Source organism: Lygodium microphyllum, chromosome 3 (assembly GCF_053477565.2).
Source record: "Lygodium microphyllum isolate KBCC chromosome 3, Lygodium_microphyllum_v1.1.10, whole genome shotgun sequence".
In the NCBI taxonomy this organism is placed as follows: domain Eukaryota; kingdom Viridiplantae; phylum Streptophyta; class Polypodiopsida; order Schizaeales; family Lygodiaceae; genus Lygodium; species Lygodium microphyllum.
In genome coordinates this window covers 16,116,789-16,135,024 of record NC_141137.1, presented here as the reverse complement: position 1 = coordinate 16,135,024, position 18,236 = coordinate 16,116,789, and the positions used below count along the sequence as shown (strand labels likewise).

The following is an 18,236-nucleotide window of genomic DNA, read 5'->3' as shown; positions in this document are numbered from 1 at the left end:
TCAATGGTTACTCAGACGGGTCATCAAGATTATGCTTCATAGGATAGCACCAAAGGCTTCATGCCTTGATCAACTCAAATGGAATTAATCACATAATTCATGCCTTAGTTAATGGTAACTTGGACGCCTCCAATTTAGACTAATATACGAGCTCAAGGCTTATGATGACCATTGTGTGCCTTCAATTCAGAGATTTATCAATGTTTGGGCTCAATGCATTGGCGATTCAAATAGTTATTTGCTCTAAACATTTACGGAAAAGTGGGAAAGCCAAAGTCATGCAGTGTTAAGCATATTGTCTTACCTTGTGCTAGCGATCGAAGCTTTGATGGTGGGATGACACTTTTATGTGACAATAAATATATTTAGCAATCGAACAAAGATGCAGAAGTGCAAAAGCAAAATTCAGAAATAGAATGACAAAGACAATGAACAAAACAATGCTCTTAGTTTTAAATATACAATTAAAAAGCTTTGCATTACATTTTAGAAAACTCTTCTTTAACTTTTTAAAAAGCTTTCTTAAAAAGCTTTAAAAAAGCTAAATATATGTCAACGGCACCTGACGTGATGGACGTAGCTGATGGGACAGGAGTTGACGTGACATACGTAGCTGATAGAGGAGCTGACGGGACGGACATAGTTGGCAGCAGCAGCTGAGCGGGACTTTGACTGGGAGCGTGTGAATCAGATGGAGTGTGGAGCATGCGAATCGAAGCATGTAACACACACCAAATGACAGATGCCCACTTTGTAAGCTTTAACCAATCAAAACACTTATTTAAAGGTTGGGCGTCCGTAGTCCTTTACACATTGGAGACGACATGACTTGTTGTTTACCTACTAAACATGTAAACTCTCTGGCCACTTTTGGATGGGGAGTCTCCTTTGCCCATTTTGTAAAGTGGTGAATAAGGGTACACTTTTTGCATTTGCAACCAATCAAAGAATTTATAAGTTTATTATTTTTAAAATTTTTACAAATTGTGTCCATATGATATGTAAAGCTATGATGCCCATGTCCATGCCCATTTAAAAAAAAACGCATGCCCACACTTTGTGTTGGCCGTCCATTACTTGGTGTGTAAACGCTGCACTTGTAGCCAGGCCTCGTGTGAGAGCCCTCTACTACACTCTTGCGTTTGGAAATTGGGACTCGGGAGTTGGCCGCACACATAATCACATTGCTGAGGGCACCTGTTATAGCCGGTGGGAGGGCCGTTTGAGGTTTGAAAAAAAGCAAATAGGATTCTTCACTTCTGCTCTGAGCCGTGCTCAGCCGAGTCGAGCCCAGCCTAGGTTTTCTTTCTGCTGCTTCTTCTTCGTTACCTCCTTTCTTCGCCCTCTGCTTCTGCTGTCGCCTCTTTTTCTTATTCTGCCATTCTTCGCATAGCCGAAGACTAGCAACTGCACCCGCCAATAACCTTCTCACGGAAATGGCGGCATCGACTTATCTGTACAGAATGATTCATATAATATTTTTCCTGCTCACAGAGCTGATGTGGATTTGAGGGATCCAGACAGAGGACAAGCCTGTAACAAGTTTTAAGCCGGACATGAGCTTCTAAGACTATTTGCTTGCATTTGTATGTGAACAACTGCAAACCTAAGGTTCTGGCGGGAAGCGTTTCGTTGACGGCTTATCGTTTCTCAAAGAGTAACTAGTCAACCAGCTCAGCAGAGATATATACGGTTTTTTTCATGCGTTGATCGTTTCCAGATCCATCTCTTTTCGGAGCAGCAATACAGGAGTTGCTGTCGTTGCAGCCTATTCTAGGCCGATGATCGTCTCGAAGGCTTGTGATCTTTTGTCTACTCCAGACTGTATCGATTTGCCGCTATGCGAGGTTCAAACATTTGTTTGTGCGTAAACCTTGATCTGGCACGTCGATAGCCTTCACTATTAAAGATTCGGCCTCTGGGCTTACTTGATTGGTTACCTTGACTGCCATTTTGACCTACTTTGTCAGTTCCTTTTGCTATTTAATCCTGCCAAGTTGTCATACCGTGAGCCAGTTTTTGCAATTCCGACAAAGTTGCGGTTGTCTTCTTTCGACTCAACTGTATTTCAGGAGTTCCACTCCAAGCTAATGCAGAAGCATATGCGGATCCGGCAACTTTGCACGTTGAATGGAATATAAACATTTAGTGAGGTCTATGTACCGTAGCATTGCCAGTGCATCGTAGTGGCATGCACATGTAATTAAAAGGAGACAGGGATATGTATTTTACAGAGGGATGGCAGGAGTCAAGTCCAGGAGAATTTGTGGTTCTGAAGAGAAGAGACCTGCACCCTCATGCTCATCTGTTTCAGACTGCAGTGACAGCGGAATTTATAGCCTGCCTCCAGTACAGGGGTAGCACCTCTTTGTGTCTCTTTGTGATTGGTTTTCATATCACGTTGTGTTCTTTTTTTGACTTGCTGCAATTTCATTGCAGTCGTACTGGTGGACCTACTAGAAAATCTTCCAAAGGTGGATGGACACCAGAGGAGGTGAGATGGTAGTGATATCTTACAACTCCATGTTTAAAATGACAATGCATGAGACTCTTTTTTTGTGAGAATGTGCAAGAGTTTGGAGGTGGAAGTGAGAAATGATGCTATCGTCCTTCACTTAATGGCTCTGAATTCATTCATTTCAAATGTGTCAGGATGAGACACTTCGAAGGGCCGTCCAGCAATTTAATGGCAAGAATTGGAAGAAAATTGGTACATGTTTCATAATTTTTGTGGATAATTGCTGCTTGGCTATGCCCATAAGTGTACTGATTTTGTTCACTTATCTATCAAGCAAAGGAATGCTGTTTTCCTGTGCTGAATTTGATTGCAATATGATTGTACATACATTGGTTCTGCTGTTTATTCAACCTCTAGTTTATTATGAAGGATCATTGCAGATCCTATAGTATCTCATGGAACAATGCTCATCTTTCTGAGAAATGTCTGCACTTGCAAAGCTGTTCCTCGTGCTGACAAGGGGGTTGTAAATGAGCTAACCAAGCTTGTAATGTTCCTCCATGCTTACAGCTGAGTACTTTCCAGATCGAACAGATGTTCAATGCTTGCATCGATGGCAAAAGGTTTTGAATCCTGATCTTGTAAAAGGGCCATGGACAAAAGAGGTATGCATGGTCTTTAGCTTCACCAAGTTTGTGCCACAGCTTCATTCAGTTTCTGGTTCACTTGTTTGATTTTAATACACACACACATGCAATTGTGCACAACCTTTTTTCCAGGAAGATGAAAAGATAGTAGATCTTGTGAGTAAGTTTGGTGCAAAGAAATGGTCCGTGATAGCACAGTCCTTACCAGGACGCATTGGGAAGCAGTGCAGAGAAAGGTCTGTAATGGTGTCTCTCTAGTGTTTTGAATTTCAATCAGAAAAATTCCCTAGTAATGCTTACAAGACCTTTGATTGTGTAAAGTGGTTCTCCCTCATGGAGTTTAACATCTTGTAACCCATTCTTGTTATCATCAATTTGCATTCTCATTACGGGTTCTGAGTGATTGTGTAATAGTTTAAGCATGCTTCCATTTCTCACACCTTAAGTAAGCAGCACTCTGAATAACAGATGGCATAATCATCTGAATCCTATTATCAAAAAAGATGCATGGACTCCAGAGGAGGAGATGGCGCTGGTTCAAGCTCATGAAATCTATGGAAACAAATGGGCGGAGATTGCAAAGTTTTTACCTGGGAGGTGCGTCCTTTGTACTGAATTTTTTACAGAGATTTTGCCAACTTATGAAATACTGTGGGTGCTCTTTATGGGATCACATGCATTTTTTTCTGACAAATTTACACAATGAGAATTTTCAGGACAGATAATGCCATTAAAAATCACTGGAACAGTTCCATTAAAAAAAAGCTTGATACATTCCGCACAGCTGGCTCATTGGCCCAGATGTCAGGAGTTCTTTCTCAGCCCATGCTTATGGGGATGGCTTCAACTAGCAATGCAGAAGGTGCCTCTTTGTATTTGCAGTCATCCCTTGAACTAGAGAAGGAGCTTGCCAGCAGGCATTCAAATTCAAGTTTATGTACTCAGTCGGAAAGTTCCTCTGGATACGTGCAGTTTCAGACTGAAAAGTATGCTGTGAGAAACCCATGCCACAAAAACCTTGAAATTGATGCCAAAATGAGGCCAGAGCATCCAGAGCAACAGGAACCAGAAATGAAACTATCACAACTTCAAGGGTGCCCTTGTGAAGATGGAATTTCTTGCTTGAACACACAGTTGTCTCAAAAGGGTTCCCCACGTGAACTTGCCTTTGATGGCCTTATCTCATGTCTACCGGCATCATCCACTGGAATTTGCTCAGTGGAAGTTGAAGGTATTGAGTCATCTCTTCAGCCAGTTTCTCCTGCCAATAATGTCTCTTCCGGCGAATTTCAAGTTAGTTTATCAGATCAATCTGTTTTAGGACAGCCATGCATGCCTGGCACCATCACTTCCCATTTTTCTTGGTCTTCGGCACAGCCTCATGCATGTGAGGATGATTTTAACAGAAAGATGGCGGGCAATTCAGGAGGATCCAGTCTCCTCACACTGGTTGAGGATGATCTCCCTATGTGTGATGCCGATTGTCTTCAATTGATTGATATTCCTCTCATCCGGGTATCCAATAAAACAGAATCAGAATCAAAACACGTGAGTGAAGAACTTAGTGAATTTCGTGAAGTGGCTCTGCTACAGCGGTCTTTTGGTCAAGGGAGGGGTGGATCAGGACAGCTAGTGTCGTGGCAGGCAAATGAAGTGGAAACAAACTCTGAAATGATTGATAGAGAGGCAGATTCTCTCTTTTATGAGCCACCTAAATTTCCAGGCCCTGAGTTGCCTTTCACCAATTATGACTTAATGAGCTCTGGCTATGTCCAGCAAGCTTATAGCCCTCTCGGTGTGCGTCAGATGTTTATGTCAGCAATAAGTTGTTCCACCCCTCCAAACTGCCCCTGGAGTTCTTCAAGTACAGACGCTAGCCCACAGGCATTACTTAGAAACGCTGCAAGAACTTTTGGAGGTAGCCCCTCTATACTGAGGAAGCGCCAGCGAGAGGTGGTCACTCCTGTACAATCTGATGACAGAAACGGGGCAGGTATTCCAGGAGTGCTTGTGTTGGAAACACCAGGCTCAAATAAAACTGGGTTGTGCAATGAAGACTGCTCTGGGGTAAAATCATTGAAGGAGAGATTGTTGCTGGTCTCACCCCCCTATTCCCTGAAACATAAAAGTTCTGTGCTTTCTAAGGCAACAGGTAAACAGCTGGGACCTGGATTTTCCAATTTGATGCGTGTACATAAAAAAGGAGATAAGGTGAAACTGGAAGATCAGAATCATGATGTTGAATATGGAGATGGGAAGCATCAACAAGGGATAGCTCCAATTGAGCCAGATCTAAATTCAGAAAAAGCTGGTGAGCTGGAAACAACAGATAAGGTACCATTCATCCTCATTTGTCAGAGTCAGTCCAGGTTCAAATCCATGCACACAGTCCACTGGTTGGTAACTTGCTAAGTTTTATAGTTGTGTCAACACATACAAAGCCACTCGCATGTGTGTTGGCACAGTCACACACACACACATGCACGCACATGAACTGCTAGCCTTCAAAGTTCTCTCTCTCTCTCTCTCTCTCTCTCTCACACACACACACACACACACACACACACACACACACACAAAATCACGCCTTAAACAGAGCTTTAAAGGCAGAGTACTGAGCCTGCTAGATTGTTTTATTGAATACAGGTAGACTACTCCCTAGTGCTCACTGAACACTCTGTGAACGAGTATCCTTTGCTGTCGACTCCTTTGGAGCTTGTTGGAAATGTAGTAGGCTCGACAAGGTCTTTGAATCCAGTTACAAAGATCTCAGGGGCCAGCCCACCTACAAAGTCTACGATGATACGGTCTGTGGAGAGAAAGTTTGATTCCCAAGCAATTGCTGTCAAGCCAGAGAGATGCATTAATTTGTCAACACCATTGTCTGGCATGAAGCGGGATTGGCTTGGAGGCATCTCCGAGTTAGAGGGACTTAATCTGTATGTATTACTCGTGCTCTATGCTCTAGTCCAGCCTGTTAACTGGAGATAAGCGTCATCATAAAGGCAGGCTCATTCAGTTTTGTGCTGTCCGTTTTTTTTTTTTTGTGTGAATTCTGCAATTTAATTCCATTTCCATGCCACAGGCCTCTATGTAGTCAAACGGACATTGGATGTAGAATACTTGAAACAATTTAAAAACTATTCACAGGAAAAAGTTTGAGTTCTGGAGCTTTGTTTGTTTCAGTTCATTTAAAGGGCTTAGCAAGGTTGAGATGTTTTAACACTGGCTGCCCAAACCAAAGTAAAGGGCTAGGGAATAGACTGTGTGAGCAGCAATTTGCTTGCTTGTAGAGTTCCTGCTGTGTTGCCCTTTGCTAGTGCCCTCTTGAACCACAAAAGGGGCATGGAACAGGACAGATTGAGGGCATAAAATGACTTGGTATAATATGGTTTGCTGGCTTGTGGGTTTGAGTGGTTGTAAGCGATAGCCTTATTAGAAGTGTGGTAGGATCAAGGGAGAAAGGAGAAAGCTGAGTAAAGCAAGCAAAGAAAATGTAGGACAATCCAAGTGCAACTTAAGTACAAGCTAATGATATTGAGCCAATACATAGGGTTCACATAATTGGAAGCTATAAAGATAATGAGGATGGAGTGTTTAAGTGCCAAGAGGTGTAATATATCAAATACTGAAAATTCATATATAAACCTCCTATTAAGGTTAATGGAAAATTTTTTTCTTCTTCTCCCGTCGGCGACGGTCGTGCTGGAGGGGGAGAGGGATTTAGAAGGGCCAGCAAGCTCCTCGCTGGAGCTTGCTTAGCCTCAATGCCATGCCGCCTGACACGTTAGGAGAGGGAGGATCCCCCTCCCCTCCCCTATTTAAACAGGAGGAGGCGTTGCCATAGGGGGGAGCTGGATACGGTGGAGAGATCGAGAAGAGAGGGGATGGCACTCTGCAGCATCGAGAGAGGGGACGACACTCTGCAGCATCGTGAGAGGGTGTGGGCTGCCGGACGCTAGACGGAGGGACTCTGCGCTGGCCGCCCTGGGCAGAGGGACGCGACGCCGTCGAGCACGAAAGGAAGGAGGGAGGAGCCGCTGCTGTTATTCGCCGTCGACTGACGGTCCTGTCCCTTCCCCCCCCCCCCGGCGAACGTAACCTTTTGGAAGCTTGGAAGCTTCCAAAGGGGCGGGGCCATCTTAGCCCCCATTCCCTTGGCCTCAAAACCACCACCTCCGCCCTCCTCCCCCCCCCCCCCCCCCCCCCCCCCCGGCGAACGCAACCTTTTGGAAGCTTGGAAGCTTCCAAAGGGGCGGGGCCATCTTAGCCCCCATTCCCTTGGCCTCAAAACCACCACCTCCGCCCTCCTCCCCCCCCCCCCTCCGGCGAACGCAACCTTTTGGAAGCTTGGAAGCTTCCAAAGGGGCGGGGCCATCTTAGCCCCCATTCCCTTGGCCTCAAAACCACCACCTCCGCCCTCCTCCCCCCCGCCCGTGTTAAACTCATTATCTTTTGCCTTGGGCTTTATAAGCCCCTTTTCCTTGGTTTTAAAACCCCTTACACCCCCCCCGTGTTTAACCCTTAAGCCCCCTTCTTTTGGGCTTATTACCCCCCATGTTTAACCCTTAAGCCCCCTTCTTTTGGGCTTATTACACCCCTCGGTTTTTAACCTTTATAAGCCCCCTTTTCCCCCTGGAAGAACTAAGTTCTTAAAGGTCTTATTACCCCCGTGTTTTTTTAAATTTTCCTTTAGCCCTTCCTCATTGGCCTCGGAATCATTTCCCCCCTCCGTGTGTAAACCCTCATAAGCCCCTTTTCTTCTAATTTGCCTAAGGGTCCTTAGACCCTTACTTATAATCTTTACGGTTATTATTTTCCCTTGGAGCTCTCCCGCACCTTGTGTCTTTTCCACACCTTTCTATTCCCGTTCGTGTGAGTTTATAAAGGCCATTAAGTCTTCCCCATGGCTTTAATGGGTCTTACCGGCAAAAGATTTTGAAACATCCCTTCGTTCAAAATCCCTACTTTAAGGAGGGAGCCTTCTAAAACTACTTCTGACGGACGGTGCAAGGGAGCGACGGTGGAATTCCAAAGAGGAGTTGTAAAGCTGCTTCCACGTCCGGAAGACTGTAATTGCGATGCCTCCTAAGAAAGTCCAAGGCGCAGCCGCGGGAGGGTCGTCTCCCAGCATCCATGTGGATATCTCACCCCAAACCCAGGTTTTCCTTCCTAATTTTTATTTGATATTGTTGTAATTCAATCATGCAAGGTTAATTATTAGAAATATGATATATTTTCGTTATTCACGATGAAGGAACTTAGTCATCAATACTTTTAAATGAAACATGCAAATTAAGAAAGTATGAACGCATTTCTAGCAAATAGCTTATGCATTGAAATGAATTATAAGACTAGATTATTATCCATTAAAATAGTATACTTCGGTTAAGCTTAGAAGTATAAACTGTATCTCGCACTATTAACCTATATCGCAATGAATCATCATGGAAAGTGCAAAGCATGAAACGACTCTTACGATGCATAAACTTTATGAAATTATTGTTGTTAATTGCATAAATTAGTAAGAAAAAGGTTGCTTATTTAGCATGAATTTTGTTCACAAAGAAAAGGGAAGATTAGTTGAAATTAACCTAACCTATGCCTGATCTCAAACCGACAAGTTAGGGTTGAAAAATCAATTTACGCATAGTCAACGAATCATGTGGAAGTAATCTCGAAATTATCTTCTAGAGTTAACCAAATTGGCATAAACCTAAAACACCTAAGCCACGGAGTACTCGTTTGGAATAAGTTAAAGAAACGCCTATACCTTAAATACTTGTCCACATTCACTGAATGTAGGGACAGTGAAATGCAATCTTAAAGTGTGCTAGGGTTTGTCCCTGAGAATTTTACAAAGATGAAACTTGGAAACCCTAGGTCTAACGATGTCAGCTTAAAGAACTTGAAACAGATTGTTTCGTGACTCCATAGTCTCATAGTTCGATGCAGCACTTGCACAACAAGTGCGGAGGCATATGATCTTGTGATTGGATCACAAGGGAATGGCCAAGTTCTCGCAGTGAAGTTGGCATGTCCTTCTGCAAGTTATCTTGCAAGAGGATGAATAATTATCCTAATTTAGTGGTCTTTCTTGAGTAAAGAGGATTGATTGGAAACTAAAGACCAGCCGATAAATTGGAGTAACCAATGAACTTAAGGTTTGACCAAGTTGGGTTAATAGGGTACGTCCTAACCCAGGATATAGGGGATTTTGCCAAGTTGCAAGTCATCCCGGATCGAGTGCTGGATGCATTCGAAAGGAAGGATTCATTCCTTAGCAGTTTGCCAACAAAAACGATCAATGGAAATGTTTGTGCTTGCTACAGATTTTAGAGCACTGTTTGGCTTTGTTTGATCAATGAAATAAAAGATAAATGAATATCTATACTTCAGGTTGAAGGCCTGAAGGGAGAGGCAGCTTCAGTTACTCCCGACTGCCTGCCTGACCCTAACCAAGGGGGTTGTTGACCGCGCCGGGAAAGTGGACCGAACCCGCCGTGAGAGGTCTCTCCGTTGAGTGTTACTTGGAGCAGGAGGACGCTTGGGTGCCAGGGGGGCTCTGGCCGTAAATCCCTCGCCTTCCGGGCCTTGCACAAGAGGCTAATGTGACTCGGGATTGGATCTCGAGGCTCGCATACTAGTCTATGGGCGGAAACTTGGATTAGTGATCCTTGTGGATTGCTGGATAGCCTTCGGGTCGATTGTGGATAAGCCTATGGGCTGGACTGTTTGTATTTCAAAGATAAATATGATAACCTGTTAATAAGGAACTTGTTTGATATTGTTTTTCTATGTCAAGTGATAAGATTACGTAAAGGAACCAGTGCCTAACGGGTTAATTAAAGAAGCTGGTTGTTACATGTCCAACTAATGTGTTAGGTAATTATTAAATAACTAAAACAACCCGAGGAAGGTGCGGAGGATGGGCCATAGGTCCGCCCTACGGATGGGTGGTCCCGGTTGGCTAGGAACTTTTCTCAAAATTCACGATGGACAGCATGAAGATCGTCAAAGAACACGAACAACTAAAGCGTTGACCTAGAGTTATGATTAAACCCGATTTACGTTGTTTTAGGGGAACGGAATGGGACTATGCCTTATGGCAGAGAGGTTGAGCTTTGCATCCCTCTCGTTTCCCATTCTCCTTGAACCAAGTGCAACGTGAATCCGCTTCGGACCTGGCGTTTCTGCGTAAAGCAGTTCGCTTGGGTCCGACGCTAGTTGCTGTTAGGAAATGACCAATGAGGAAAACCCTAATTCAGGTCGATCCTAAGTGGGAACGGCCGGAATACTTCCGCTACGTGGTAGACGCGGAAAGCCCTAGATTGTAAACCCTGTAACATTCCATGGGAGTGCTGGGCGGAGCTTTCTAGACATCCTTTCCGATGGGCTGTTGAGACGTGTCCTGAAAATACAAGCGGACACGTTACAAGAGTGACGTGCCTTTTAGGTGAAGGTGAGGATGAGTTGTTTGGCCAACACAAATCAGGTTTGGCCAAATAGTGTCTCGTTGAGCTTAAGGGCCATCTCAATTAAACTCATTTATTGAGTAGCATACATACTTCTTTCAACCTTTCTATAGTTATACATAGTTTTCCGTTCGTGTGAGGTGTTGTGTGTCGCCAATGTGTGAAATGTGGGTTTGCTATGCTTGTGGAGGGTCATTATCTTTGACCTTTGAGAAGTCCATTAGAAGATGGCCATGTGTAAGTGTGGTGGATTGCAATTATGAGAGGGTTGAGGTAGGTGGTGGGTTTTTTGGCTGTTAGATTGTTCTTTTTTATGTGATTGGGGTTTGTATGGTAAAAGTGGAAACAAAAGATTGTTGTGTTTCGAGGATCTCTACTTGTTGGATGATTGTTTGAGGGACTTAATACTCCACTGTTTTTAAGAGCACTAGTTATATTTTAGCTTTTAGCATTCTATGAGCTGAGGCTTTCAATTAGTTTTAAACGTTCTAGGTCGCTTGTTTTACCCCCCCTTCAAGTGTTTGACTATTTCTTCAAGTTTTGGTCTAGTTTAGAAAGGTTTAGGAATGTGTATCAAACATTCTCAAATTGATGTATCATTTTTAATTGCGTAAATGTGTGTGAGTTGAACCCTTTGAACCTTTATGTGGTCGGAATAAGATATGTTTGGAGTAGGTTTTTCTATCACAATATAATTGAATTGGAAAGTTTTGAAATGCCAATCAAACCTCATGCATGTGACCTACAACATGCATTATCAAAAGGTTATGATGGATGTTAGAGCCTGGACAGCCAGGAGTGTGCAGAGCAGCAGGCAGTACAGCCAGTCTAGCGCAGGAGCCGTGTCAGCAGCCACGTCAGCACTTGGATCAGATGCCACATGGCAGGTGCAGTCAGACTGGCAGCAGCAGTTGGACAGTTTTTTGTGCAGTCGGCTGCATTATATGTAGCCGACCTGATGCTGGCTATTTTTGTGGTATTTTTTTGCTATTTATAGCAGTTCTGTCCAGCACTTGATCACTTGTATCTGACAGAGACAGCCTGCTGGTGACAGACAGCACGCGGGCTGATGGAGATCGTGGTCCTCAAGGCGGAGACATACGCAGCTATTCTCTCTGCACCTGTGTATATTTTTGCATTCCTATATAGCATTCTACGCGGCAGTGTTTCACTATTCAAGGTTTTCTTGCGAAGAAAATCGGATTTCTCTCTAATCTTGGCTTTTTCTCGCCTTCTCCAACCCATTCTAAGGAGATTCCAGGATTTCTCAGCCATTTTGAGCTAATCTTAGCCAAATTTGGTGGACACAGCAAAGTGATCTTTGTTGTAAACCCTAAATTTTTGCAAAAATTAGGGTTTAGCAGCCACCTTGGGACCTGTGCCTATAGGATAAGGCATCGTACATTGAAATCAATACTTGCAATTTATTGTATTGTCAAGGATTTCAGATGCTCAAGCATCCATTGGGAGTTTGGGGTAGCAGTTGGCCAGTTCGGGTCTAGTTAGAGTAAGTCTTGGGTAAAAATCAAGGGGCAAATTGCCCAATTTATTTGCTGATTGTTGGATTAGCAAGGGGCTTTTGGATCAGCCAGCGAGATCATGGAATCTTGGCTTGTAATACATCCATTGACAATTAAAGTTAAAGAAATACTGAAAGGTGCGGCCAACAGGGTGTCTATTGTTCAAGATTGTTAAGATAATGTGTGCATTTTAGTTTATGCTCAATTCTTAATTGTTAGAATTAAGTGCTTGATCAGGTTTTATGTCTATTGTTTAAGATTTTTAAGATAATGCGTGCATTTTAGTTTATGCTCAATTATTAATTGTTGGAATTAAGTGCTTGATCGGGTTTTATCACCCTATTTGAGAAGGAAGGTTGGTTTTATATTGTAGTATTTCTTTATTTTTTTATTCTATGTATCCAAGGAAGAACAATGAGAGTTGGCACTTTTGCCACTCTAAGCAATGCCAAATCCTTAAGTACAAGATCTTCGAGCTAGAAATGCCCTCTTCTTCCATCGTACCAAGTGCATCCGTGACTGTCTACGAGTGATGACTCCAAAAAGTACCTCCCTCTAGAGCTGAGCAGAGAAAGAAAGTGTGTGTATGTGCGCGCACACACATGCGTGCACATGCCCCATGACACTAAGTGCCAAATACACAAACATTGAATTAGTTTAGCTGACTAAACACAACTTGAATCTCTTGCTATGTGTGTTGAGATGAGAATAGTGCGAATAATAGGTAGCCGAGCAATAATACAACTATCAATCAACCTCTAGGACAAAGAAATCAATCACAAACAACTTTGAATCGACATTCCTTAGGTCAGGATAGCTTTGCCTAGGAGGAAATAGCCTTGTGGCTTACCAAGTCATCAATAGCTTTGCCATGTAGAAAATATAGCAAATCTTTTGTAAACAAGAACGAGAATATCCAAAGCAGCATTGTTGCCAAAGCAGTCCATGTTTATCAGAGGACGCTCTCTTTGCTTGGAGATGGTAGCGTCTAGCTTTGTTTATGTTGTTCTTTGGTCCCAATTTGGGACGTGTGGCTTTCTCTTACTAGAAGAGCAAAGTTAAATATAAATATGAAGTTTTTGTTGCTTTCTCTTACTAGAAAAGCAAAACCATATCACAACTATAAAGCAAAGCGTAACTTTAGACAACAAAATGAGCTCAACCAATCTAAAACAACAAAGATCTCTTGCCGTGTGTCCAGATGGAAACAATGCCATTTAGAGTTATTTTGTTTCATACTAATATCATACCGCACCTTATAAAATGTCATGGTACAATTCAGTGCAAAATGTTGCCATAATGAATGCTTTATTGCGTGATGAAAATTATCTCCATAATCAATATTTTTCAATAGTTTGCCGAATTGTTCCAGCCAAGTACTAGTGGAATGAGCAACATATTTTTTAAATTGAAAATTCTTTTTATTATAAAAAATGAGATTGCAAGCTGTCTCTAGACCGGCAGTCAAAATATTCTTCATGGTTTAATAACGGAATTGAATGAGTTTAATTGTCTATTTTCTCTAACAAGACATAAATACAATTGCACACAATTTGTTTGAGTATAATGAATTGCCTATATAAAGAAAGTAATATTTAGATAGGAGTCCCGCTAGAAGTAGGTGTGGATATCTGATTTCAATGATTCCTTGTTGACAAAAGGGTGGTTTAACTTAAGTGTTGAGAAAAAAAAAACCTCTTAGTGATAACTTTATGGGATTGTATGCAATAGAAAATATATGGATTACGAAACATGCTTGCCATAAATCAATTGCTTCATTATCATAGAGACATGAAACGTACGTGGGTGTACGCAATCCCTCACACTTTTGGACCATTATCATCATTATCTTCACAATGACAAGACATTGCCCTCTCCTTTATTGTTCACATTCCTTATAGGAGATGCTTCCCTCTTGAGAAGTTGATGTGCTACCATTGGGAGGTGCCCCTATTGTTAGGATCCTTCACCCGCAGTTTGTGTTTTTTGCGTTTCTGCGTTTTGCGCTTAGGGTTTGGGTTAGGGGTTTGTAGCCCCAAAAAGGGGCACCATCATAGACTGACTATGCCTATTTATAGGCCACTCTTTCATTCACTCACCACGGCTGATTCATTTAGTCCGTCACCTCTCCTCTCCAGCCTCTCCACTACTCTCACACTCCTTCAAGAGGACATTGCGTGGTTGGTGGCTGTCTTCATCATCTTCCTTATGCTACGGCACCCTTGTTCCCTTGTATCACATTCACTCCATGATTCGGATCTTCATTATTCCATTCATTAGAGTTTCTTCTCTCTTCTCTTCTCTTCTCCATGTTTGTCGAGTTCACTCCGTGTTTCTCCTCGCCAACCCTATTGTCTTGCTGGTACGTCATCTTTTGACATGTGCCACGCATAAAGTGTCTAATCCCTTATCCTCCCACTTAAGGAGCTACTCCCTTACTGTTAGGAAGTTCCATGTGAGGAGCTCTTGCCCTGTTGTTAGGTGATGGCACTCATATCTTCACAATAGTTAGACATTGCCCTCTCGTGTTGCCCATATTCCTTGTATGAGATGCTTTTCACCTGAGGAGCTATTGTCGTATTGTTTAGAGGTGTCACCCTTTTGTACATCTTGTTGCTAGCTGTTGGATGTTACCAACCTTACCCTTAGAGAATATGGCGGGCCTCTAAGGATCATCCTTCGAACTATCTGCATCATTCCCAGTTGTTTGTCACCATCATTGAGAGCTTGTGTTTCACCTGTTGCAACTTGTGTTTGTCTGTTCTTGAGGATCATCCTTCGAACTATGTGCATCATTCCCAGTCGTTTGTCACCATCATTGAGGGCTTGTGTTTCACTTGCTGCAACTTGTGTTTGTCTGTTTTTGGTGGACAATTAGCTGATGCCATTAATTTACCATCATCTTCTACTTAATTGGTTGCATTTTTAGCTCTATGTTTTGATAGAGCTTGCATGGGATGAAGCTGTGCTATTGAACTTTGCCAAATTGGGTGAGTATGGTGAGCTAAGAAATGCATTATTATTGATTAGTCTCTTAAAAAACCCCAAAACATGCTTATTTAATGAAAAATACAAAAACGGTGTGCCGTTTGAGAGAGTTTCAGTGAAACCCTAAGTTGGGAGGGTCCATCACGCTCTATAAATAGATATGCTGCCTCCATTTAGTCTGCATCCTTTTGTGCAGGTTCACTCTACCGTGCAGATTTTGATCATCAGCCACCTACCATTTGCTGTCTAGCCATCATCGATAGACTTTGTATACTCTTCATTTATTTATAGTTTTCATTCATTTCAAAATTGTGTTCTTTCTCTCTTGTTCTACTTGTGTTTGTTGCAGTGTTTGAGTTTTGAATTTTGCTTTCAAGGTTTGAGTTTTACACGTCTGTGTTTGTATCGTTGTGTCTTTGTTGTAGTTGTACACTTTGTGTTTCCTTAGTGCAAACCCTAGCAGCTACTCCATAGTTTTCTTGATGTGGTATTAGAGCTGGTGCTCTTGTAAAGAGTATCTTGTGGATATTGTGGAGTGCTTGGTTCACTCTACCGTGCAGATTTCAGTCATCAGCCACCTACCATCTGTTGTCTATCCAGCATTGATAGACTTTGTATACTCTTCATTTATTTATAGTTTTCATTCATTTTAGAATTGTGTTCTTTCTCTCTTGTTCTACTTGTGTTTGTCGTGGTGTTTGAGTTTTGAATTTTACTTTTAAGGTTTGGATTTTACACGTTTGTGTTTGTATTGTTGTGTCTCTGTTGTAGTTGTAGACTTTGTCCTTAGTGCAAACCCTAGTAGCTACTCCATAGTTTTCTTGATGTGGTATTAGAGCTGGTGCTCTTATAAAGAGTATCTTGTGGATATTGTGGAGTGCTTGGTTTTGTGCGAGGCACATGAATGACTCGTAATTGAATCACAATGTCGTCTCAATCACCTTCTTCTTACTTCATGATGTCTTATCAGGCTTCTCCATCATTGAAGGCCTTGAGGAGGCATTATGGACTTGGCGAGGAAGACAACACCCCACCTTTACCTTCACCTTCTTTGTTTTCTCTTGTTCTAGATTTTAGTCTCATGTCAAAGGAGTAGTTTCAAGAGTACTTCTGCATCACATATAGTCAAATTTACACCCCTCCTTGCAGCTTTGCTACTCCATCCGGACTGGTTGGCGAGGCTAGACACGCCTTTGATCATGGAGGACATACAACATTTGGGCTGACTAGCAACCCTTCTTCATCATCTCAGCCAGACCTAGTGTCAGGTTTGTACAATCCCTTTGAGTTGTATGGATCAAAACCCTTCTTTGTTTTCTCTTGTTTTAGATTTTAGTCTCATGTCAAAAGAGTAGTTTCAAGAGTACTTCCGCATCACATATAGTCAAACTTACACCCCTCCCCTCCTTGTAGCTTTGCTACTCCATCCGGACCAGTTGGCGAGGTTAGACACGTCTCTGATCATGGAGGATATACAACATTTGGGTTGATTGGCAATCCTTTTTCATCATCTTAGCCAGGCCTAGTGTCAGGTTTGTATAATCCCTTTGAGTTGTATGGATCAAAACCCTCGCTTGTTTTTGGTGTGCAAAATCTAGATGATTTTTTGTATGTAAGCTTCAATGGAGGAGGCTCTTGAAGCAAATATTATTTATCAGGTATATCTACATCCTGTGTTTTATTCGAGCACTTACACTACTCTTCTCAACTCCCTCCTATCCCGCCTTGGTCTAGCCCTCACCTGGAGTTTCTCACTTCTTTATTTCAAAACCTTGGATTGCACTCTACATTTGCATTCCCTATAATTGGGAGTTGGAGCCTTTGTTTCTGTTCCTAGCACTTTCTCATTCTCTATTCCATACTCACACTTTTCTACCACTTCACATACAGTGCATCATTATTGGGAATGCCACCCTTTAACACTATACCACCCACTTATCCTCAAGCTACTTTGCACCATGGGGCTTCGTTATAGGGCATGACACCCATTACACAATTCCCTTCACCTTTCTACACATGAGCACATCATTTTCCACTAGGATGGCTATGATGGGCATTCCCCCTCACTACCCCTAGTTACAAGTATCCTTTGACCTCTTAGATATAGGGATCTCCATTCTTTGCTTATGATGTCTCATCACACTTTCCACAGGTCACTATGCAGGGATTCCCCTCCTATGCTCCACGTATCTCTATTCCTCCACCTTGGGCTCCTCATGCGGCTACCATACCCATGTCTAACTAGTCCATACTCACATTTGGATTCCTTGTGCACACTTTTTGCATGCAATGATGGGTAGTCTAGGATTAATTCCAAAGTGTACGTCACTTCTCCACTCTATCCACCTTACCCTCATTACACAGCTTATCCATATCCTAGCACTATCACTCTTGTTGCAACGGCCAAGAATGCCTTCATGGATAGGACTCGTTCTAATGGGTCAAATTTCACCACTTGGTCGAACTTCATGCAACAAGTGCTTGGATCTTAGGGACTTTGGGAGCTAGTTGTTGGTAGAGAGAAAGAGAGAGAGATAGAGAGTTTGACAACACACTAGGGATTGGAAGATGGGCTAGTCTCCCCCCCCCCCCCCCCCCCCCCCCCCCCCCCCCTTTTGTGGAGTTATATTATTGACAAGGAGCAAGCTCCTCCGTTACACATAAACCGGTGCTTAACTTGTAGATCTTGGGAACAAGATCACAGTTCTTTGTATGGTATACAACCGGCTAACACTTGTATAACTTGGAAGTTGGCACCTTTTGATCCTTCTTGAGACTCTTCTTCTCTCCGACACAAAATGTGTAGGGATCTCCTCTTGGAGCTTGATTTCAGCGGAGCTTCAGCAGCACTTGCACAACCCGAGGGTTGGCAAGCTTGAACTTACACAGATCCTTGCACGGTATATAACTGGCGAGCACTTGCACAACTCGGAAGTTGGCTGCTTTGATCTTGATTTGACCTTGATTTCTCTTCTTCTCTCCTACACAATATGTGTAGGGCTCTCTTATTGGTGCTTGATTTCAACAAAGCTTCTGCAGCACTTTGTGAGACTTGAATTGCCTTCTCTCCTCCTCTTGCATGCGTGCAAAGTGATGCTTGCTTCTCCTTCTTTACACCCAAGGAGAGCCTTCCTTTTATAGGCTCCAA

General features: G+C 42.7%; 1 protein-coding gene across 4 annotated transcripts in view; it reads left to right on the top strand.

Annotated features, from left to right (window-relative positions):
- Positions 1 to 1,176: 1,176 nt before the first annotated feature.
- The window catches only part of LOC148038087 (transcription factor MYB3R-1-like), a 49,631-nt gene continuing 32,571 nt past the window's right edge, over positions 1,177 to 18,236 (top strand). Inside the window, exons 1-8 of one of the 4 annotated variants that reach the window (XM_087668731.1) lie at positions 1,177 to 2,357; positions 2,440 to 2,494; positions 2,653 to 2,710; positions 3,029 to 3,123; positions 3,238 to 3,341; positions 3,559 to 3,702; positions 3,822 to 5,439; positions 5,752 to 6,044. In XM_087668731.1, the coding sequence (XP_087524857.1) occupies positions 2,239 to 2,357; positions 2,440 to 2,494; positions 2,653 to 2,710; positions 3,029 to 3,123; positions 3,238 to 3,341; positions 3,559 to 3,702; positions 3,822 to 5,439; positions 5,752 to 6,044 (2,486 nt within the window). In that variant the 5' untranslated portion in view covers positions 1,177 to 2,238. The remainder of the gene's footprint in view (positions 2,358 to 2,439; positions 2,495 to 2,652; positions 2,711 to 3,028; positions 3,124 to 3,237; positions 3,342 to 3,558; positions 3,703 to 3,821; positions 5,440 to 5,751; positions 6,045 to 18,236) is intronic. The other 3 variants (XM_087668725.1, XM_087668719.1, XM_087668729.1) reach the window with 3 other exon arrangements.